The following is a 19,238-nucleotide window of genomic DNA, read 5'->3' as shown; positions in this document are numbered from 1 at the left end:
ACTTGAATCCATGATTGTGCCAAGTCTAATTTATTTTCTACATTAAATGTTAAAAACATGTCTTAGTATACCTATTATCATTATCGAAATCAACCTCATTTCCCGAAACCTATGTATCATTATGGCACCAGTGGTTCATTTTATGTTAATTTAATGAAAGGAAAAATAGTAGTTCTTTTAAATGCAGGCTTGCCACATATTTTTCTAAATTATGTCAGGTTTCAATATAATATAAAAACATATTAGTTTGTAGATTGCGGAAGGTAATAAGAATGTCAAAATCAAATTCATTTTAAAAATGTAAAAACATTATTTTAGAGTTTCAAGTAACTGTGCATGACTGTTAATAATCACACACACAAAAAAATGAAAATGTATTAACTTTCCTAATGGTCTTGATCTTTTCAGATCATTGGGGTAATGTTTTGGAAAATATGTTTAAAAAAAAGGTTAGAATTTTCAGTAAATGTTTTTACATTAATGCTCAAACACTTCAGACCTAGTTATTAATGCTTAAAAATGATATTTGTTGATGCAAGTCTTTTTAAAGATTTCATGTTTGAAATCTTTGAAACCAAAATTTCATAAGAATCACCCATCTGCTAGCAACATGTTATACAGTACGGAGGAGTATCACTTGTGGTAATTGAGTCTTCAACCATGTGTGCATTGCCTCGAGTGGAGCTTGGTTTCCAGTGTGCGTTCTGGACAAGGACAATACTTGATTGATTGTTTGAGAGCCAAAGAGACTTGCACTCTCTGTCACTGTTGAGTCAATAACACACTCAGCACGCAACCACCCCTTCCCACCTGAGTAATTGTATTTTTTTGCAGAGTAGCTTGTACAAGCCCAGTTGCAAAGGATTTACTGCGGTTTGTCTTTTCTTAGTTGGTGCTTCTGTGATGCTCAAAAAGGAAGTGAAAACAGAGCAGTCAGATTTTACAAAAAGCCACAGATATTTCTGTATAAGTCTGAAAAAAAGTTGATTATTTCAAGTTAGATACGCAGTGACGGGCTTGCAACACAAAAGTAGCAAGGAGGATGTCCCGTGACAGGAAGTGAAGCTTTGTGAAGAGGAAGTGTGCGTGTCCAATCATGCCATACATGAACAGAATGTGGTTTTGCACAAAGTCACTGCAAGGAGCCAAGATAGAGCTTCAGAGTGTACAGTATTGTGCTGTAGTAAAAATGTATAGAGTTCTTATACCACAGCATTGTTGAATACTTGTTTCTGAGTGACTAGAAGGGCATTCTAGAATAGACATTAAAACCAGATAACCGGACAGTTGGAAAATATATATTTATTTTAAATCAGGACAACTTGCAATCATGACGCAAAAACCACGTACGGTCTGCATGTGTAGTTGCGACAAAGTTACAGAAGGATAAACCATCAACCACACAAACTGAAATTGTATACATTGTAAATGCAGGTCCAATGAGGGAAAAAACCTAGCTAGCTAGCATTGATTGGATTTTGCAGGTATCTTTTGGGAGCATCTGATGACTTAACGTGGTGAGTGATGAACATGAATTTCTCCTGTCCAGTGAGTGCAAATAAGGTCAAATAAGGGAGTTATAGGACAATAAATAGGCCATGGTGGCGAAGTAATTACAATATGGCAATTAAACACTGGAATGGTAGATGTGCAAAAGATGGATGTGCATGGTAGAGATACTGTGGTGCAAAAGGAGCAAAATAAATAAATACAGTATGGGAATGAGGTAGATAGATGGGCTGTATAAAGATGGGCTATGAACAGGTTCAGTGATCTGTGAGAATCTCCAGAATGACTGGGTCGCAACTCTAGCAACCAAAAGATAGGAGAATTAGCTTATAAATATATCAATGAGAAAAAGGTTTTTTTTACCAGTAAATGTGTGCTTTCATATGGTTCTTTGCAACTGTGGTATAGTGGGATAAACGCCTGTGTTCTGTACATTACCTTGGAAAATTGCACTCCTCAAAAGGGACCTGGCGGCGGTGTCGTCCAAGGTTATGTACAGAATGGTACCGTTTATCCCTTACATGTTGGAGACTTGAAAGATGGGAAATGATCATAGCATTAGGACAATAGAATTGCAGTATTGTGACATTTACACATATTCCCAAAAGTCGTAGGCCAACAGATCAGATGAATTCAACACAGGCCAAAATACAACTCTTGATTGGTTAGGGAGTGCAACAAATCCTCAGATGCAACCATAAGAGCCATAAGGCTTATGACTGTGCCCTTATTTCCACTTCCCCATGCTGTCATGTCATAGATAAAGATGGAGACCATTGGCAGCTAGTAGCACCACAAACTAGCCAACTCCCAACCATCACCACAGCTGGAGAGATAGCATTTCTCTGCCACAAACTGCTGGTGGTGCTCTCAGTCAAACCCAGGGAGGGCATGGTCCAGTCTCATATGACTTGCAGCCAAAAGGGTCATGTGAGTTGGTCCCCGAGTTTGCCATTTGCTGTGACTTAGCAAATTCGAGGAAGGGCCAGACATACGGGTGTCCACGAGCAGACGCACATATGCTGGCATCGGATTCCGCGTTCACTCATCTGGAGAGTGACAAGAGGGTGAAAAGGCCTGCTGCCTCCAACGTCTGCCCTGGGTCAGGTTCACTGGCCTGGACTGGGTTCATTTTGAAAACGGAGCAATGAAAAATGACATTTCTTATTGGAAATCTAGGTAGTAGGCTACCTGTTCGGTTTCAAAACGTTCTTTACGGTTTTGTTCCTACTGAACACACCCCTGGTCCTAAAGACACATCCCGGTGCCCAAAGCGAGAAGCCAGTCTGACTACAAGTGATCCCTCTTGAGCTGTGATGGTAGACCCTCGGGAAATTAACAATACCTGCATCAGGGTATCCTCCTGAAACTGATACCCAGTCTAGCTTTTTAGATATATTGGGAAACTCCAATCTTTCAGATGAATCTAAGGATATTCTTAATGCTGAGCTGACTGTGGAGGAAATGTCCAATGCAATTGATAGTATGAGGGCATCTGGCCCAGATGGGCTGCCCATTGACATCTACAAGAGATTTAAGAACAAACTGTGCACTCCTTTCCAGGAGATGTTTTTGGAATCTTACGAAAATGGTCTCCTGCCCCCTTCTTTGACAGCTCTGATCACTCCGCTCCTACAACCTGAAAAGCTGCATACCAAACGTGATCCCTATCATGCTATTTCACTTTTGAATTCTGACACTAAGGTTCTTTGGAAAGCATTTGTGAGGAGGTTGGAGGATTTTCATCCGGATGTGGTGGGTTGAGACCAAAATGGCTTTATTCAAGGTCGTCAAGGAATTCATAATGTTAGGAGAATGCTAAATGTTCTGCTTCCAGCCTAAATTGGGTCGTCAGACACTGCGATCCTGTCGTTGGACACAGAGAAGGCCTTCGACAGGGTTGAGTAGCCCTAACTCTTTGAAGTGTTAACCCGTTTTGGTTGTGGTGAGAGCTTTTGTAAATGGATAATGACACTAAATACAAATCACAATGCAGAGATCCTTACTACTAATACGGTATATAAACCTTTCGACATCTGCAGGGGTTCTAGGAAGGGCTGCCCTCTTTCTCCTCTCCTGTTTATCCTAGCCATTTTGCCTCTAGCCATAGATGTTAGGTCCCACCCCAATATTTCAGGTATCAAAATAGATCAGATGGAACATTGAATTGCCCTCTATGCAGACGATGTAATTTAGTTTCTTACAGACTTGTGCAATTCCATACCCGCACTTTGGACCTTATCAAAGAGTTTGGGGTGTTCTCGGGATACAAAATAAATAATGCAAAATCTTCAATTATGATGTTAAAGGAGGAGGAGAGACACCGCTGACTCATTTTGTTTTAATACTACGGAATGCTTTACATATCTCGGAATTCGTAATGTGCCAGAGATTGACTGCATAGTCTCAACTAACTATGCACCTGTCGTAGATTCAATAACTCAATCGGATTGGCCGGATTAACATTGTGAAAATGAATGTCCTCCCAAAACTGTTGTATTTATTTCAGGACGTTCTCTTGCCACCGCCACCATCCCCTCTTTACAAGGTTTAAAAAGACATTCACTATATTTATCTGAAGTAACAGACATCTCAGAGTTCACTTGTCCTTATTGTACCTACCGTATGACAGAGGGGGGCTCCATTTGCCTAATATCCAGTGGTACTACTGGGCAGCTCAGCTTCGCACTGCTATGTACTATTTTACCTCAGAGTCTCTCCCTACGTGGATGGAGATTGAAATGTCTTCAGTTGTACCCAAATTACCCCTTAACATCTACATTTACTCAGCTGATATCAAGACACGAAAAAATACGATCAACGTTTGGTATGAGGTGCGGAAGTTCTTTGGTGAAATGCATTCTTTGTCATGTTTTAGTCCTATCTGGGGAAACCACAGTTTCACTCCTGGGTGAACTGTTCCGGGTTGGGCCAGCAAGGGTTTAAGGAAAGTTCAAGACCTGTATAAAGAAGGTATTTTTATGTCATTTAAAGAAATATGACGTTCCTAGAAAACATTTGTTTTATATTTATAGCTAAGGAGCTTCCTCACGGCTGCCCATAACCAAAACCTAACAGAACCCCTTCTGTCCACATTAGAAAATACGATCTCAACCCATTGTAAGGGTAGAATCTCAGCTCTATACAATATGCTAGAGTCTGGCTCAAACGAATCCTCTGCCAACAAACTGAACTCTTGAAAGGAAGTTATTCGGGAGGACATAGTACATATACTACTCCACACTCCAAGACTAAGGCTCAGAATGTGAATACTCTGCAAAACTATTGGTTTATGCAAACACATGTAACCCCTGCTAAGTTAAATATGCATTTAATAGTACAATTCCAGATACAAGCACAATCATTCTAAAGGGGACTCTGTTTCATTGTCTGTGGGACTGTGTGAAAATTCAAGATTTTTGGAAGGAGGTATTATCACATATTAGATCACAAATAGTATCAGTAAAATTGCCTCTCTATCCCAAAGTGTTCATCCTGGGGTTGTACCCAATCAATCCTCATCTAAAGAACCAAGTGCAAACACTTATAGATATGGGGTGGCAGGTAGCCTAGTGGTTAGAGCGTTGGACTAGTAACCAAAAGGTTGCAAGATTGAATCCTCAAGCTGACAAGGTAAAAATCAGTCGTTCTGCCCCTGAACAAGGCAGTTAACTCACTGTTCCCGGGCCATCATTGAAAATAAAAATTTGTTCTTAACGGACTTGCCTAGTTAAATAAAAAGGTTTAAAAAATTGCTGGTTGTAGGCAAAACGCTTGATAGCTCGCCTGTGACAGTGTGAACACTTCTAGTATTGCCCAATGGCTTAGGGAAATGTCATCTTGCCTGTGAAAGTGTGAACACTTCTAGTATTACCCAATGGCTTAGGGAAATGTCATCTGGCCTGTGAAAGTGTGAACACTTCTAGTATTGCCCAATGGCTTAGGGAAATGTAATCTGGCCTGTGAAAGTGTGAACACTTCTAGTATTGCCCAATGGCTTAGGGAAATGTCATCTTGCCTGTGAAAGTGTGAACACTTCTAGTATTGCCCAATGGCTTAGGGAAATGTCATCTCGCATAACTATGGAAAATATAACATATACGGTTAAGGGTAAAACAAAACACTTTTGAGAAGGTTTGGGGGCCATTTTTGGATTTTGTTGAGCAGAGTGATGTGGGTGAAATATTGGCTAATGAAGGGAAATCTGGGTAGTGTACTATGCTTTGTGTGCATGTGGGGCGGTTGTGAAAGATATCCAATTGGCTTGTGGCACTGTGTTTCATCTGAAATATATCCCAAATATGTTCTATCCTATTGGATCAGACCACTGTAAAATGTTATTTTGGTGGTTTTATGCTTCTGTAACACTTGTCTTAGGATGTTTCTCCATTTATTTATTTTTAGTTGCTGTGAAATTTGTGGGTTTTGCAGTTGTTTGTTTCATGTAATATTTCTGCTTATATATATATATATATATATACACACATACATACATACCTCGTAAAAAAATAATCATCAATAAACATTGTTTTTTTAAAGAAGAGGAAGGGGATCCATTTAATGGGATTGTACATTGTTGACACTATGAAAATGTTAACCTGATTCAGTTAAAGATGCACTATGTAGAAATTGCTGCGCCATTTCCTGGTTGCTAAAATTCTAATTGTTTGCCTAAGGTCAGTGTGACAAAACAAGCAACTATAGTGTAGAGAATCTTTGTACCATCTAAACCACTGAAATATATTTTTAGCGGTTTGAAGCAGTGTACAAAAACAAAAGTAAGATGCAAAAACAATCTTAAGAATGGCGCACATAGAACCAATCTACTGCAGATCTATAACTAACATTTCTATGTGAATTTTGCCAGCTTGCCCAGAGATGTAGATATTGCAGCTTTAACAGGATTAATCAGGGCATTCATGGGATAATGAGGGTTGGTGATCATTCTAGAGTAGTTTTATCCCAGCACCTTGACCTGGAGCCCTCTACTTCACCACCTTATGATTGAAACAGGGGAAGGTTTGAAGAGTGGCACTTCTTGGCTGATTTGTCTCAAAAGGATGTTCTATTTCGGTTCTATTCTGGCGTTGGACTCAACTGAACATGACCCCTTTGTCCGTGTATCGACATTTCTTGCAAAACTCGAGAGCTGCACACAGTCACATTGACACAGTGAACCTCTCCAAAGATCAACAGTGAAACATCACGGAGTCTGACTGGATTTGTCAAAAGCTCTACCCAGGACGTCTACCCACGTCCTCTCTCCACTGCACAAGCAGTGATGCTTGCATTTACACAAGGAGACCAAAAAAGGGAAAGCCTTTTTCAGTCCTTTACTCAGAACAGTAGCAGGGATATGCAGAAAAAATTTGGTGAAGCTAAAAGGAGAACTGGGGTAATAAAAAAAGAACAAAAGGAAATATTTGGATATTTCTATATGATCAAGTGATAAATAATATAGACCTACATGCAACAGTAGGTATTGGTTGCACTTTTTTATTTATTTTTATCTTGGAAGTGTCAGATTGCCAAGAACCTTGCCCTCATCCAGGCCAAGGGGGTGAGACATGGTAGTGATGACACCATAGGCTTTGTTGATCTCTACACTAGACAGGATGCTCTTGCCAGCAGACTTGGGGTCCAACATGTATGCTGTGGTGTGTATGGGCATATCTTAGCAGCCAACTGGTGTCACATGTCTAAATACTTAGAACCAATAGACTAATAAATAACCACATTTATATTTAGAATATTTCACTAACATGCATTATTTCAAGTTATTCCCTTGGAGCGCAATATTACACGGTTAAAAATAAAAGCCTAATTTGGGCACACCTATAAAATTGGGCAATTGATAGCATCTATGGACTGTGTGTTCATTGACTAATGACCTTTAAAATATTTTATGCAACATTAAAATCGGCAATGACTCGATACCTACTGAAGGGGAAAAGCCGAAGTCACAAAAGGGGCCGCTCAGCCGTTGTGGATACGGGCCCAGGCCTGAAGGGGAAAAGCAGAAGTCACAGAAGGGGCCGCTGAGCCATTGTGGATACGGGCCCAGGCCTGAAGGGGAAAAGCAGAAGTCACAGAAGGGGCCGCTCAGCCGTTGTGGATACGGGCCCAGGCCTGAAGGGGAAAAGCAGAAGTCACAAAAGGGGCCGCTCAGCCGTTGTGGATACGAGCCCAGGCCTGAAGGGGTAAAGCAGAAGTCACAGAAGGGGCCGCTCAGCCATTGTGGATACGGGCCCAGGCCTGAAGGGGAAAAGCAGAAGTCACAGAAGGGGCCGCTCAGCCATTGTGGATACGGGCCCAGGCCTGAAGGGGTAAAGCAGAAGTCACAAAAGGGGCCGCTCAGCCATTGTGGAGGGTAATTTTTTTTATAAAATACATTTTTTTTTTATTAAAAAGAGCCTAACAGCGCAAAAGAGGGCAGGGGAAAAGGGTGGCAGGTACTTTTGCAGTGAATTGTATCAACACTGAAGTGCTCCATGGTCTCGCTCATTCCTCCACTATTAAGAGGAATAGTAAGGAAATTGCAGTCCTTTTGTGACTGTAGTAGAAGTGCACCAGTGCTTATGTTAGTGCTATGATGAAAAAGCAAATCGACCATTGGTTTCCTGGCATTACATCTGGGTATGAATTACGAACATGGGCAATCATCATATGGTTCTCTTCGCTATGAGTGAAAGAGTGTGTGGGTTCACATCAAACTGCTCTGCACGTTCTCAACTACACCCCAATCAGAACAGTAAATAGGGTGCAACAAGCACCAGCTCAAGAGGTACAAGGTCAGTCAGTTGTGCAACTTAGACCCCTATTTCACCCTCTGGTAGGTTCATTGTAAGCTAGTATGGCAGAAGAGAGCAAGTGAGTAATTTGAATCTACAAGAACATTGAGATACTGTAGACCGCCATATGGGACTCCCAATCACAGCCGGATGTGAGTCAGCCTGGATTCGAACCAGGGACTGTAGTGACACCTCTTGCACTGAGATGCAGTGCCTTAGGAGCGCCACTTGGGAGCATGAAAGCCTGGTCTGAAGTTGAGGGCAACAGGACACTCCAACATGCTCTTTGTTTATCGAGATGAGAGGCAGGACTGTTTGCTACATCTGCTCATTCGTGTTAATAATCCATTTGTGGATTGAAAGGGAATCATAGAGGCTGTGACATTGAGAGTTCCAGACGGAGCACATCCTTCCTTTATGTCGGACAAAAGAATGACTGTGGGTGTGAAATGCATGGGAAACATATGGAAGGAAACCACAATTGGCTACATTGCCTCTTTCAAAATATAAGCCTTGCACTTCTTATAGTTGAATTAGGGGCCCAACATCACGTCGGGCAACAGGATTGGAAGTATCTACTGGGCAAGAGAAAGGAATATACAGTATCTCATAAGAAACCTGTATTGCTCATATTTCTAAATACATGCTACCAAACCCATCCCATCGGGAGAGGGCCATGATTCGTAATGGGGTAAAAGTCTCCCACAGTAGTGTAGCAGGTCTTACATAACCAAGCACAGGGGTGGAGGTCAAGGGGGAAGAGACTAGTACAAAAATGTTGTGTTTTCCTGTTTGCGCACCAGCAATAGCTGCATCAGCACTCAGAAGCTATAGCCTACGACGATCACCAGGCCAGCTCAGTCACAAGAGACCCTGGTTAGGGTTGCAAAGGGTTGGAAACTTTACGGTAAATTTCCAGATTTTTTTTTTAAGTTAAGCTCTGGAATTAAAAAAGGTTAGCTTATAACAGTGATCCTTTTTTGTGGGATACACAAGGCAATTCTAGGTCTTGTGGCATATTTTGGTTAAACTATCCACAATTCAATGGAATTGCAACCCTCTGCATACACAGTGCAGTCCACTCTTCCATCGCATGTACAGCTGATTCTTAAGATCTTGCACACTAATGACATGCAATTGAGCCCACACTACTACACTGTGTGAGCCAAGGACTCTGATAGGTTTTGATTACAAACCTGGGTGGGGGAATATATTTTATATGACGTACATGATTTTGGGGATGAGGTAGGTATGGGATGAGGTAGGTAGATTGGGTGGACTATTTACAGATGGACTATGTACAGCTGCAGCGATCGGTTAGCTGATGTTTAAAGTTAGTGAGGGAAATGTAAGTCTCCAGCTTCAGCGATTTTTGCAATTCGTTCCAGTCACTGGCAGCAGAGAACTGGAATGAAAGGCAGCCAAAGGAGGTGTTGGCTTTGGGGATGACCAGTGAGATGTATCTTACAAAAGAGTTGTTTAATATAACTGCTTAACTAAATCTGTACCTGGAATTGTATTTGTTTTATTTTTATACATTTTTGTCTTGTCTTTACAGGAAAGTGCCACTATCTGATGTGTGGAGACATTTCACTGTAGCTAATGTAGAAGGAAAAGCTGTGTACATTTGCAAATAATGTGCCTAATCATGTGAAGAATGCAACAAAAGATGCAGAATCATCTGGCCAAGTGCATAAAGTTCCGTCAGCGCTCACAACAAGAAACCTCTGACAAAAGTCCCTCTACTTCTATTCGAGGTGAAAATGATGAATCAGACAGCTCATGGTTCTCCTGGAATCAGTAGTTGTTTTGACTCAAATGGAGGAAAGTAGTCAGAGAAATGCTGATGAATGTCTTACTCGAGCTGTGTATGCAACTGGTTCACCTCTGATGCTCACAGGAAATGTGTATTGGAAGAGATTACTAAATGTTCTTCATCCAGCATACACCCATCCAACCAGACATGCTTTATCTACTCATTTGCTGGATGCAGTGTTCAGAGGTGAAGTGAAGGTCAAGCAAATCAGAGAAACCAGACTATTGCAATCATCTGATGGGGGGGGGGGGGGGGTTGAATGGTCGTGGGCAAGGAAAACTTAACTACATCATCTCCACCCCTAAACCAGTATTTTAAAAAGAGCACAGACACACCAGTCTCTACATTGCAGTTGAGCTGAAGGCAGTCATCAATGACCTTGGGCCACAAAAGGTATTTGCACTGGTGACAGACAATGCTGCGAACAGAGCTTGGTCAAAAGTGGAGGAGTCCTACCCTCACGTCACACCCATTGGCTGTGCTGCTCATGCTTTGAATCTCCTCCTCAAGAACATCATGGCACTGAAAACAATGGATACACTCTACAAAAGAGCCAAGGAAATGGTTAGGTATGTGAAGGGTAATCAAGTCATAGCAGCAACCTACCTCACCAAGCAAAGTGAGAAGAATAAGAGCACCACATTGAAGCTGCCCAGCAACACCCATTGGGGTGGTGTTGTCATCATGTTTGACAGTCTCATGGAGGGGAAGGAGTCTCTCAAAGAAATGGCCATTTGACAGTCTGGTGATATGGACAGCCCCATCAAGAGGATCCCCCTGGATGATGTATTTTGGGAGAGAGTGGTAAGCAGCCTGAAACCTATAGCAGTAGCCATTGCACGGATGAAGGAGACAATGCCATCCTGTCTGATGATCAGACTCTGCTTGCAGATGTAAGAGAAGAAATCTGTACTGCCCTACCTACTTCGCTGTTGTCCTAAGCAGAGGACACTGCAGTTCTGAAACACATCAAAAAGCGTGAAGACTTCTGCCTGACGCCCATACACACCACAGCATACATGTTGGACCCCAAGTATGCTGGCAAGAGCATCCTGTCTAGTGTAGAGATCAACAAAGCCTATGGTGTCATCACTACTGTGTCTCACCCCCTTGGCCTGGATGAGGGCAAGGTTCTTGGCAATCTGACAAAGTACACTTCCAAGCAAGGGCTTTGGGATGGAGATGCAATATGGCAGTCGTGCCAACATATCTTAGCAGCCACCTGGTGGAAGGGACTTTGTGGATCTGAGGCTCAAATTAAACTCAATGATTGGCTATGAAAAGCCAACTGACATTTAATCCTGAGGTGCTGACTTGTTGCACCCTCGACAACTACTGTGATTATTATTATTTGACCATGCTGGTCATCTATGAATATTTGAACATCTTGGCCATGTTCTGTTATAATCTCCACCCGTAACAGCCAGAAGAGGACTGGCCACCCCTCATAGCCTGGTTCCTCTCTAGGTTTCTTCCTAGGTTCTGGATTTTCCTAGCCACCGTGCTTCTACAACTGCATTGCTTGCTGTTTGGGGTTTTAGGCTGGGTTTCTGTACAGCACTTTGATATATCAGCTGATGTAAGAAGGGCTATATAAATAAATTTGATTTAAAATTGAATAAATAAATTAAGAAATCCCCTTTTTGTAGCCTGCCCACAGCGGGGGGGTAAAATTATCCTCATAATCTTACCCTCTCCCCCACAACCCTCCTCTCTCGGCCGTGCACATCGCCAACAGTCATATTTTGGTCTCGTGCCTTTCTCTCGCTCACTTCTGCTTTAAGGACTGTAAAATTCACAGCTCATTGAGAGGCTCACGGCGGAAGCTGTCTCGCTACGGGGAGGCTAGTCGGTCTCTCCTCAGCTCCGTCAAAAAGGTGCCACAGACAGGAAGACTGGATGAGAGACTTCCTCTCAAAGACAAGAGAGACCAGACACTCTGTTGTCTTGTCTGTAGGTCTGACGAGCTTGGTTCCATTTAAAACTACTGACAGTAGTCTCTGCATACATGACACTTTGTCTTGGGGTTGTTGGAAATCTTGTACGATGCTGTGCTTTCTAACATTATTGAAAAACCAAAATGAAAATATTACTCAATGGGTTCTACAACAATGCCAAGGTAAAACATTTTACTAATTGCAGCCATGCTGATTGGACCACTAATTTATCAAGATTCGGTAAAAAACAGAGGGTTCCATCATGACAGGCTATAGTGTCCAATGCATCCCATATTGCTACTAGTCTGTGAGTATGTGAGAACCCTGAACATTCAACTAGCTCTGGGTTAGTTTAATGTACAGCTTTTTTAGTACAGCTTGTCCTCTGAATCAGGACCTTTTAATTGGCCCAGTAGTAAAGAAGCATGTCCAATTGGAGGAGAGGATCTATGTAATCATCTAAATTTGGGTGTTCCCGACTTAGGTCGCTGAACGCTATTGAAATCAATTATAAATATCCTTTTGAGCACTTAGCTCTTTCAAGTCAGTTTGTTGTTGCTGCAACAATTATGTTCACCCCCACTCTTTAATGTGTGTTTGCATGAGTGGGGGTTTTGAGTGTAGCTTTTCTGAAGTGGATATGGGACGCGGTGGTTGGTATCATGTTGAGAGGTGACGTGACGCGGTGGAGATGACAGATTGTAGAGGCCATCTGGAAGTCTCGATGTGTGTCCACTGTGACAGATCAGTTGGACAGGGAAGAGATAGCTGTAAGATCCGGAATGTTCCAATATGATACGGGCCTCAGATCTGCCGGTGATGTAAGACATCGGGTAACTTGTACATCTCCACTCCATACTACAGCTCCTTTTATAGCTGTTCACTAGATACGATTACATGCTAACATTTAGATTTATGTAGAGCAATCAGAAGTTATCTACACAGTATAGCTTCAGAATATAGTGTATAATGGCTAAAAGGTACAAACACTGTGTGCGTGCGTGCGCGCGAAGTTACTCAGGCCGACATAAGCCATTAGCAGCGTCACTGAGACCTGCTATGAAGATGGCTTGTGGGAAGTGAATTAGCGACCTGGCATGTTATCATGGTCAGAATAGGATCAAAGCAGACACCCACCCACTGGTTCTGAATCAGACAAGAGGGACCAATCAGAGACAGTACCGTAGCCAATAAACAGACCATAATCAGCTGAACAACGTCTCTAAATTGATGGGATACAATTACGCATCTTCTGATCAGATGGTATCTTGTAGGGCTGAGTGATTAACCAAAAGTTGGTTATTTTTCCACACAAAGCTCAATGCACGCTGCAGTTTCTCTTGAAATAAAATCCTATCATGCATGAACTGTGCGATGCAGAAGGGAGTTGTTTCCAACTGGCAAATGTTCTACATAGTTCAACGCAGAAAAGGTGATACCCGACTATAATGAGCATAATCACGGCTACTTGTCCAGTCTGTGTTACTTTTATGGTTGCTATGTAAAATGCAGAAAAATGCGCGATCAAGAGGATACAGAGACCAGTTGCTTGGCGAGGTATTGATATTCACTAGAACAGTGATTTTGTCAGACAGCATAGGCAGCAGGTCTATGGAGATGAGGTGAAGTGACCGTTCCCCCAAACGAAAACCTCATTAAATGCAGAAAAGCGCCGCTCTAAACAGAAGGGTGAAGCTACAAGTTTAAAACCAGACAGGATGTTGGATTGTGTTTTCGTTGCAACAAATAAACTAGTGATCCATGCTAGGGCATTCAGCAGCTGTAGAAAGCCAGCCTTGCCTTCACTTTCTCGTAAAGGTGTTTGTTGCCATCAGTTTGTGACATGATCCAACAGCTGAACAATGCAAATACCATGTTTGGCAAGCAGACTAACACAAACTCAGTTAATGCCAAAAGCGTGAACAGAAACTTACCGACTGAAGGAAAAGCAATACCCGAACGTAATCCCTCTCGGTGTTCAAGATTTCATGTAAAACACAGAGCCTCAAGCGTTGCTCGCGGTCCGACTCTTTGGTGCTGTGGAGGACGCGGTTCTGTTGCCCCTCTTCCATGATTGATCTTTATCCAAAAAAGTACGGGAAAACAAGTCTTTCAGTTATTCTTTATACTTGGGTCACTGCAAAAGTATCCCGAGTTAGTTGCAGTTTAAGTCCATTTTGCAACACCGTATTTTCAAACCCCAAACACGGATGCGCAATATGCTTTACATGAACTTAACCAAAAGTATTAAAACAAAAGCACACGTCTTGATGAACTTTTTTGTTGTTTCTTGAAAAGACTGAAGCCACAATAAATGACGAACGACTCCAGATCGATTTGATTGATCCGATTCCCGGACAAGAAAAGACAACTTCAGATAACAATCGTACAGCTCATGAACTATCAGAGGAGAGCTAAAACACAAGCTCTCAGGTTGGTTAGTTGAGGAGACAACACACGATGTAATCAGTACTAGTTCCGCAGAAGGCAGTCTGAAAAGTGCCTGTTGTCCTCTTCTCAGCTTCTGTTGGGACTAAGCGCAGTGCCAACGCTGGTGCAAGTGGTAGCTTTCAGAAGTGCCGCAGTGTAGGGACCGACCACCTGTAGGTGAAATTAGCATAACGAATGCATGTTCAATATCAAATAATTAATTCTGCACCTACAACATATGCTATACCCAATTCTTCTTTCAATAAGGCAGCCTAATTAATAATTGACTTTACGCATAAAGTGCCATGGTTTGTCCAGGCCTATTAAACAATTGAACAAGTCGAGGCTGCAAATGAAGTCGACAGTTTTAGGAATACAATGTAATATTATAGATGATTGTTGTTATTTAATTTATGAAGAGGTTCTGAGAGAACCAACGGTACCACCAACTGGTGTTAAAACGCTGCATGGTCAATCCAAGGTCTCCATTGGCCGTGCAGCGTTTAGGGAGATACGGCCTCAGGCATTCATACGTCTTGCTCTTCGTGGAGCAGCACAGAGCGGTTGAACAGAGCTGTTGTGAGCACAGAGCGGTTGAACAGAGCTGTTGTCAGCACGGAGCGGTTGAACAGAGCTGTTGTCAGCACGGAGCGGTTGACAGAGCTGTTGTCAGCACGGAGCGGTTGAACAGAGCTGTTGTCAGCACGGAGCGGTTGAACAGAGCTCTTGTCAGCACGGAGCGGTTGAACAGAGCTGTTGTCAGCACGGAGCGGTTGAACAGAGCTGTTGTCAGCACGGAGCGGTTGAACAGAGCTCTTGTCAGCACGGAGCGGTTGAACAGAGCTCTTGTCAGCACGGAGCAGTTGAACAGAGCTCTTGTCAGCACGGAGCAGTTGAACAGAGCTGTTGTCAGCAGGGAGCAGTTGAACAGAGCTGTTGTCAGCGTGGAGCAGTTGAACAGAGCTGTTGTCAGCAGGGAGCAGTTGAACAGAGCTGTTGTCAGAACGTAGCAGTTGAACAGAGCTGTTGTCAGCGGGGAGCAGTTGAACAGAGCTGTTGTCAGCACAGAGCGGTTGAACAGAGCTGTTGTCAGCACAGAGCGGTTGAACAGAGCTGTTGTCAGCACAAAGCGGTTGAACAGAGCTGTTGTCAGCGGGGAGCAGTTGAACAGAGCTGTTGTCAGCGGGGAGCAGTTGAACAGAGCTGTTGTCAGCGGGGAGCAGTTGAACAGAGCTGTTGTCAGCGGGGAGCGGTTGAACAGAGCTGTTGTCAGCGGGGAGCAGTTGAACAGAGCTGTTGTCAGCAGGGAGCAGTTGAACAGAGCTGTTGTCAGCAGGGAGCAGTTGAACAGAGCTGTTGTCAGCACGGAGCGGTTGAACAGAGCTGTTGTCAGCACAGAGCAGTTGAACAGAGCTGTTTTCAGCACGGAGTAGTTGAACAGAGCTGTTGTCAGCGGGGAGCAGTTGAACAGAGCTGTTGTCAGCAGGGAGCGGTTGAACAGAGCTGTTGTCAGCACGGAGCGGTTGAACAGAGCTGTTGTCAACACAGAGCGGTTGAACAGAGCTGTTGTCAGCACAGAGCGGTTGAACAGAGCTGTTGTCAGCAGGGAGCGGTTGAACAGAGCTGTTGTCAAGGAAACGAGTTTGTGTTTATACAGGACATCCCGCCCCCACCTACAGTCAACCAATCATGTCAATGCGGTGCGATACTGAGCCCTCCACTGTTACAACATTTTGGAGTCGCATGGAGATGCCAGGCAGAGTTGAATTTGGCCTCTGTGTGCACCCTGAGGCTCCGCGATTGCATCACACGGAGCCTCCGACCACATTTCCGGATGAAAAATACGTTGGTTTTTAGTTGAGCACAAAGCAGGAGCCGTGTTGAATTTAAAAATATGAGAGTGGACTCATTCATAGCACAGCAGCAAACTCTTACTACTTTGGGTCAAATTAAAGTGTCAAACGAGTAAAATTCCAATGATTGAGAGAACGTTAAGTGTGTTTTTACTATATTCCTCAAATGTTGGTTAAACATTTAAGAAATGAAAATATAATGAATGCAGGTTACATTATTATCCACTGTGATTCTAGTTGCATACAATTTTTTTAGCCTTTTCAAATGAGGAAAGCAACAGACAACTGATATGCCTCACTTTATATTTACAGTGGGGCAAAAGTATTTAGTCAGCCACCAATTGTGCAAGTTCTCCCACTTAAAAAGATGAGAGAGGCCTGTCATTTTCATCATAGGTACACTTCAACTATGACAGACAAAATGAGAAAAGAAAATCCAGAAAATCACATTGTAGGATTTTTTATGAATTTATTTGCAAATTATGGTGGAAAATAAGTATTTGGTCAATAACAAAAGTTTCTCAATACTTTGTTATATACCCTTTATTGGCAATGACAGAGGTCAAACATTTTCTGTAAGTCTTCACAAGGTGTTCACACACTGTTGCTGGTATTTTGGCCCATTCCTCCATGCAGATCTCCTCTAGAGCAGTGATGTTTTGGGGCTGTTGCTGGGCAACATGGACTTTCAACTCCCTCCAAAGATTTCCTATGGGGTTGAGATTTGGAGACTGGCTTGGCCACTCCGGACCTTGAAATGCTTCTTACGAAGCCACTCCTTTGTTGCCCGAGCTGAAAGACCTAGCCACGTTTCATCTTCAATGCCCTTGCTGATGGAAGGAGGTTTTCACTCAAAATCTCACGATACATGGCCCCATTCATTCTTTCCTTTACACAGATCAGTCGTCCTGGTCCCTTTGCAGAAAAACAGCCCCAAAGCATGATGTTTCCACCCCCATGCTTCACAGTAAGTATGGTGTTCTTTGAATGCAACTCAGCATTCTTTGTCCTCCAAACACGGCGAGTTGAGTTTTTACCAAAAAGGTATATTTTGGTTTGATCTGACCATATGACATTCTCCCAATCTTCTTCTGGATCATCCAAATGCTCTCTAGCAAACTTCAGACGGGCCTGGACATGTACTGGCTTAAGCAGGGGGACACATCTGGCACTGCAGGATTTGAGTCCCTGGCGGCGTAGTGTGTTACTGATGGTAGGCTTTGTTACTTTGGTCCCAGCTCTCTGCAGGTCATTCACTAGGTCCCCCCATGTGGTTCTGGGATTTTTGCTCACCGTTCTTGTGATCATTTTGACCCCACGGGGTGAGATCTTGCGTGGAGCCCCAGATGGAGGGAGATTATCAGTGGTCTTGTATGTCTTCCATTTCCTAATAATTGCTCCCACAGTTGATTTCTTCAAACCAAGCTGCTTACCTATTGCAGATTCAGTCTTCCCAGCCTGGTGCAGGTCTACAATTTTGTTTCTGGTGTCCTTTGACAGCTCTTTGGTCTTGGCCATAGTGGAGTTTGGAGTGTGACTGTTTGAGGTTGTGGACAGGTGTCTTTTATACTGATAACAAGTTCAAACAGGTGCCATTAATACAGGTAACAAGTGGAGGACAGAGGAGCCCCTTAAAGAAGAAGTTACAGGTCTGTGAGAGCCAGACATCTTGCTTGTTTGTAGGTGACCAAATACTTATTTTCCACCATAATTTGCAAATAAATTCATAAAAAATCCTACAATGTGATTTTCTGGATTTTTTTCTCTCATTTTGTCTGTCATAGTTGAAGTCTACCTATGATGAAAATTACAGGCCTCTCTCATCTTTTTAAGTGGGAGAACTTGCACAATTGGTGGCTGACTAAATACTTTTTTGCCCCACTCAACCAAACATTTTCTGTAGTCGTAGATCAGACCTGTACAATGGTCAGGAGGAATGTTGGTCCATTCCTCTTTACAAAACTGTTTCAGTTCAGCAATATTCTTGAGATGTCTGGTGTGAACTGCTCTCAAGGTCATGCCACAGCATTTTAAATTGGTTTAAGGTCAGGACTCTGACTGGGCCACTCCAAAAGGCTTATTTTCTTCTGTTGAAGCCATTCTGTTTACTTCTGTGTTTTGGGTCGTTGTCCTGTTGCATCACCTAACTTCTGTTGAGCTTCAATTGGCGGACAGATAGCCTTACATTCTCCTGCAAATTGTCTTGATAAACTTGGGAAATCATTTTTCAGTCGATGGAAGCAAGCTGTCAAGGCAGGCCCTGAGGCAACAAAGCAGCCCCAAATCATCATGCTCCCTCCACCATACTTTACAGTTGGGATGAGGTTTTGATGGTGGTGTGATGTGATATTTTTTCTACACACATAGTGTTGTGTGTTCCTTCCAAACAACTTTAATTTGTCCACAGAATATTTTGCCAGTAGCTTCATGGAACATCCAGGTGCTCTTTTATGAACTTCAGATGTGCAGCAGTGTTTTTTTGGACAGCAGTGGCTTCTTCCATGGTGTCCTCCCATGAAAACCATTCTTGTTTAGTGTTTTACGAATCGTAGACCCGCCAGAGATGTTAGCATCTTCCAGAGATTTCTGTATGTCTTTAGCTGAAACACTAGGATTCTTCTTAACCTCATTGAGCATTCTGCGCTGTGCTCTTGCAGTCGTCTTTGCAGGACGGCCACTCCAAGAGAGAGTAGCAACAAAGCTGAACTTTCTCCATTTATATACGATTTGTCTTACCGTGTACTGATGAACATCAAGCTTTATGCAAGTCAACAATTCTTAGATCTTCTGATCTCTTTTGTTCAAGGCATGGTTCACATCAGGCAATACTTCATGTGAATAGCAAACTCACGTTTTGTGAGTGTTTTTCATATTGCAGGGCAGCTCTAACCAACGTCTCCAA

General features: G+C 42.8%; 1 protein-coding gene across 3 annotated transcripts in view; it reads right to left on the bottom strand.

Moving 5' to 3' along the window:
• LOC109869313 (phosphatidylinositol 3,4,5-trisphosphate-dependent Rac exchanger 1 protein) overlaps window positions 1–14,590 on the bottom strand; it is a 132,079-nt gene extending 117,489 nt beyond the window's left edge. Inside the window, exons 1-2 of one of the 3 annotated variants that reach the window (XM_031803471.1) lie at window positions 13,988–14,590; window positions 7,451–7,827 (exon numbers count right to left, since the gene is read on the bottom strand). Coding sequence is in view for 1 of the 3 variants with exons in the window: in XM_020459382.2 (XP_020314971.1) it covers window positions 13,988–14,125 (138 nt within the window). In the remaining 2 variants the exon portion in view is untranslated. The remainder of the gene's footprint in view (window positions 1–7,450; window positions 7,828–13,987) is intronic. The other 2 variants (XR_004205139.1, XM_020459382.2) reach the window with 2 other exon arrangements.
• Between the last annotated feature and the right edge of the window lie 4,648 nt (window positions 14,591–19,238).

Source organism: Oncorhynchus kisutch, linkage group LG24 (assembly GCF_002021735.2).
Source record: "Oncorhynchus kisutch isolate 150728-3 linkage group LG24, Okis_V2, whole genome shotgun sequence".
Lineage (NCBI taxonomy): Eukaryota > Metazoa > Chordata > Actinopteri > Salmoniformes > Salmonidae > Oncorhynchus > Oncorhynchus kisutch.
This window is presented reverse-complemented; position numbering and strand designations above follow the sequence as displayed.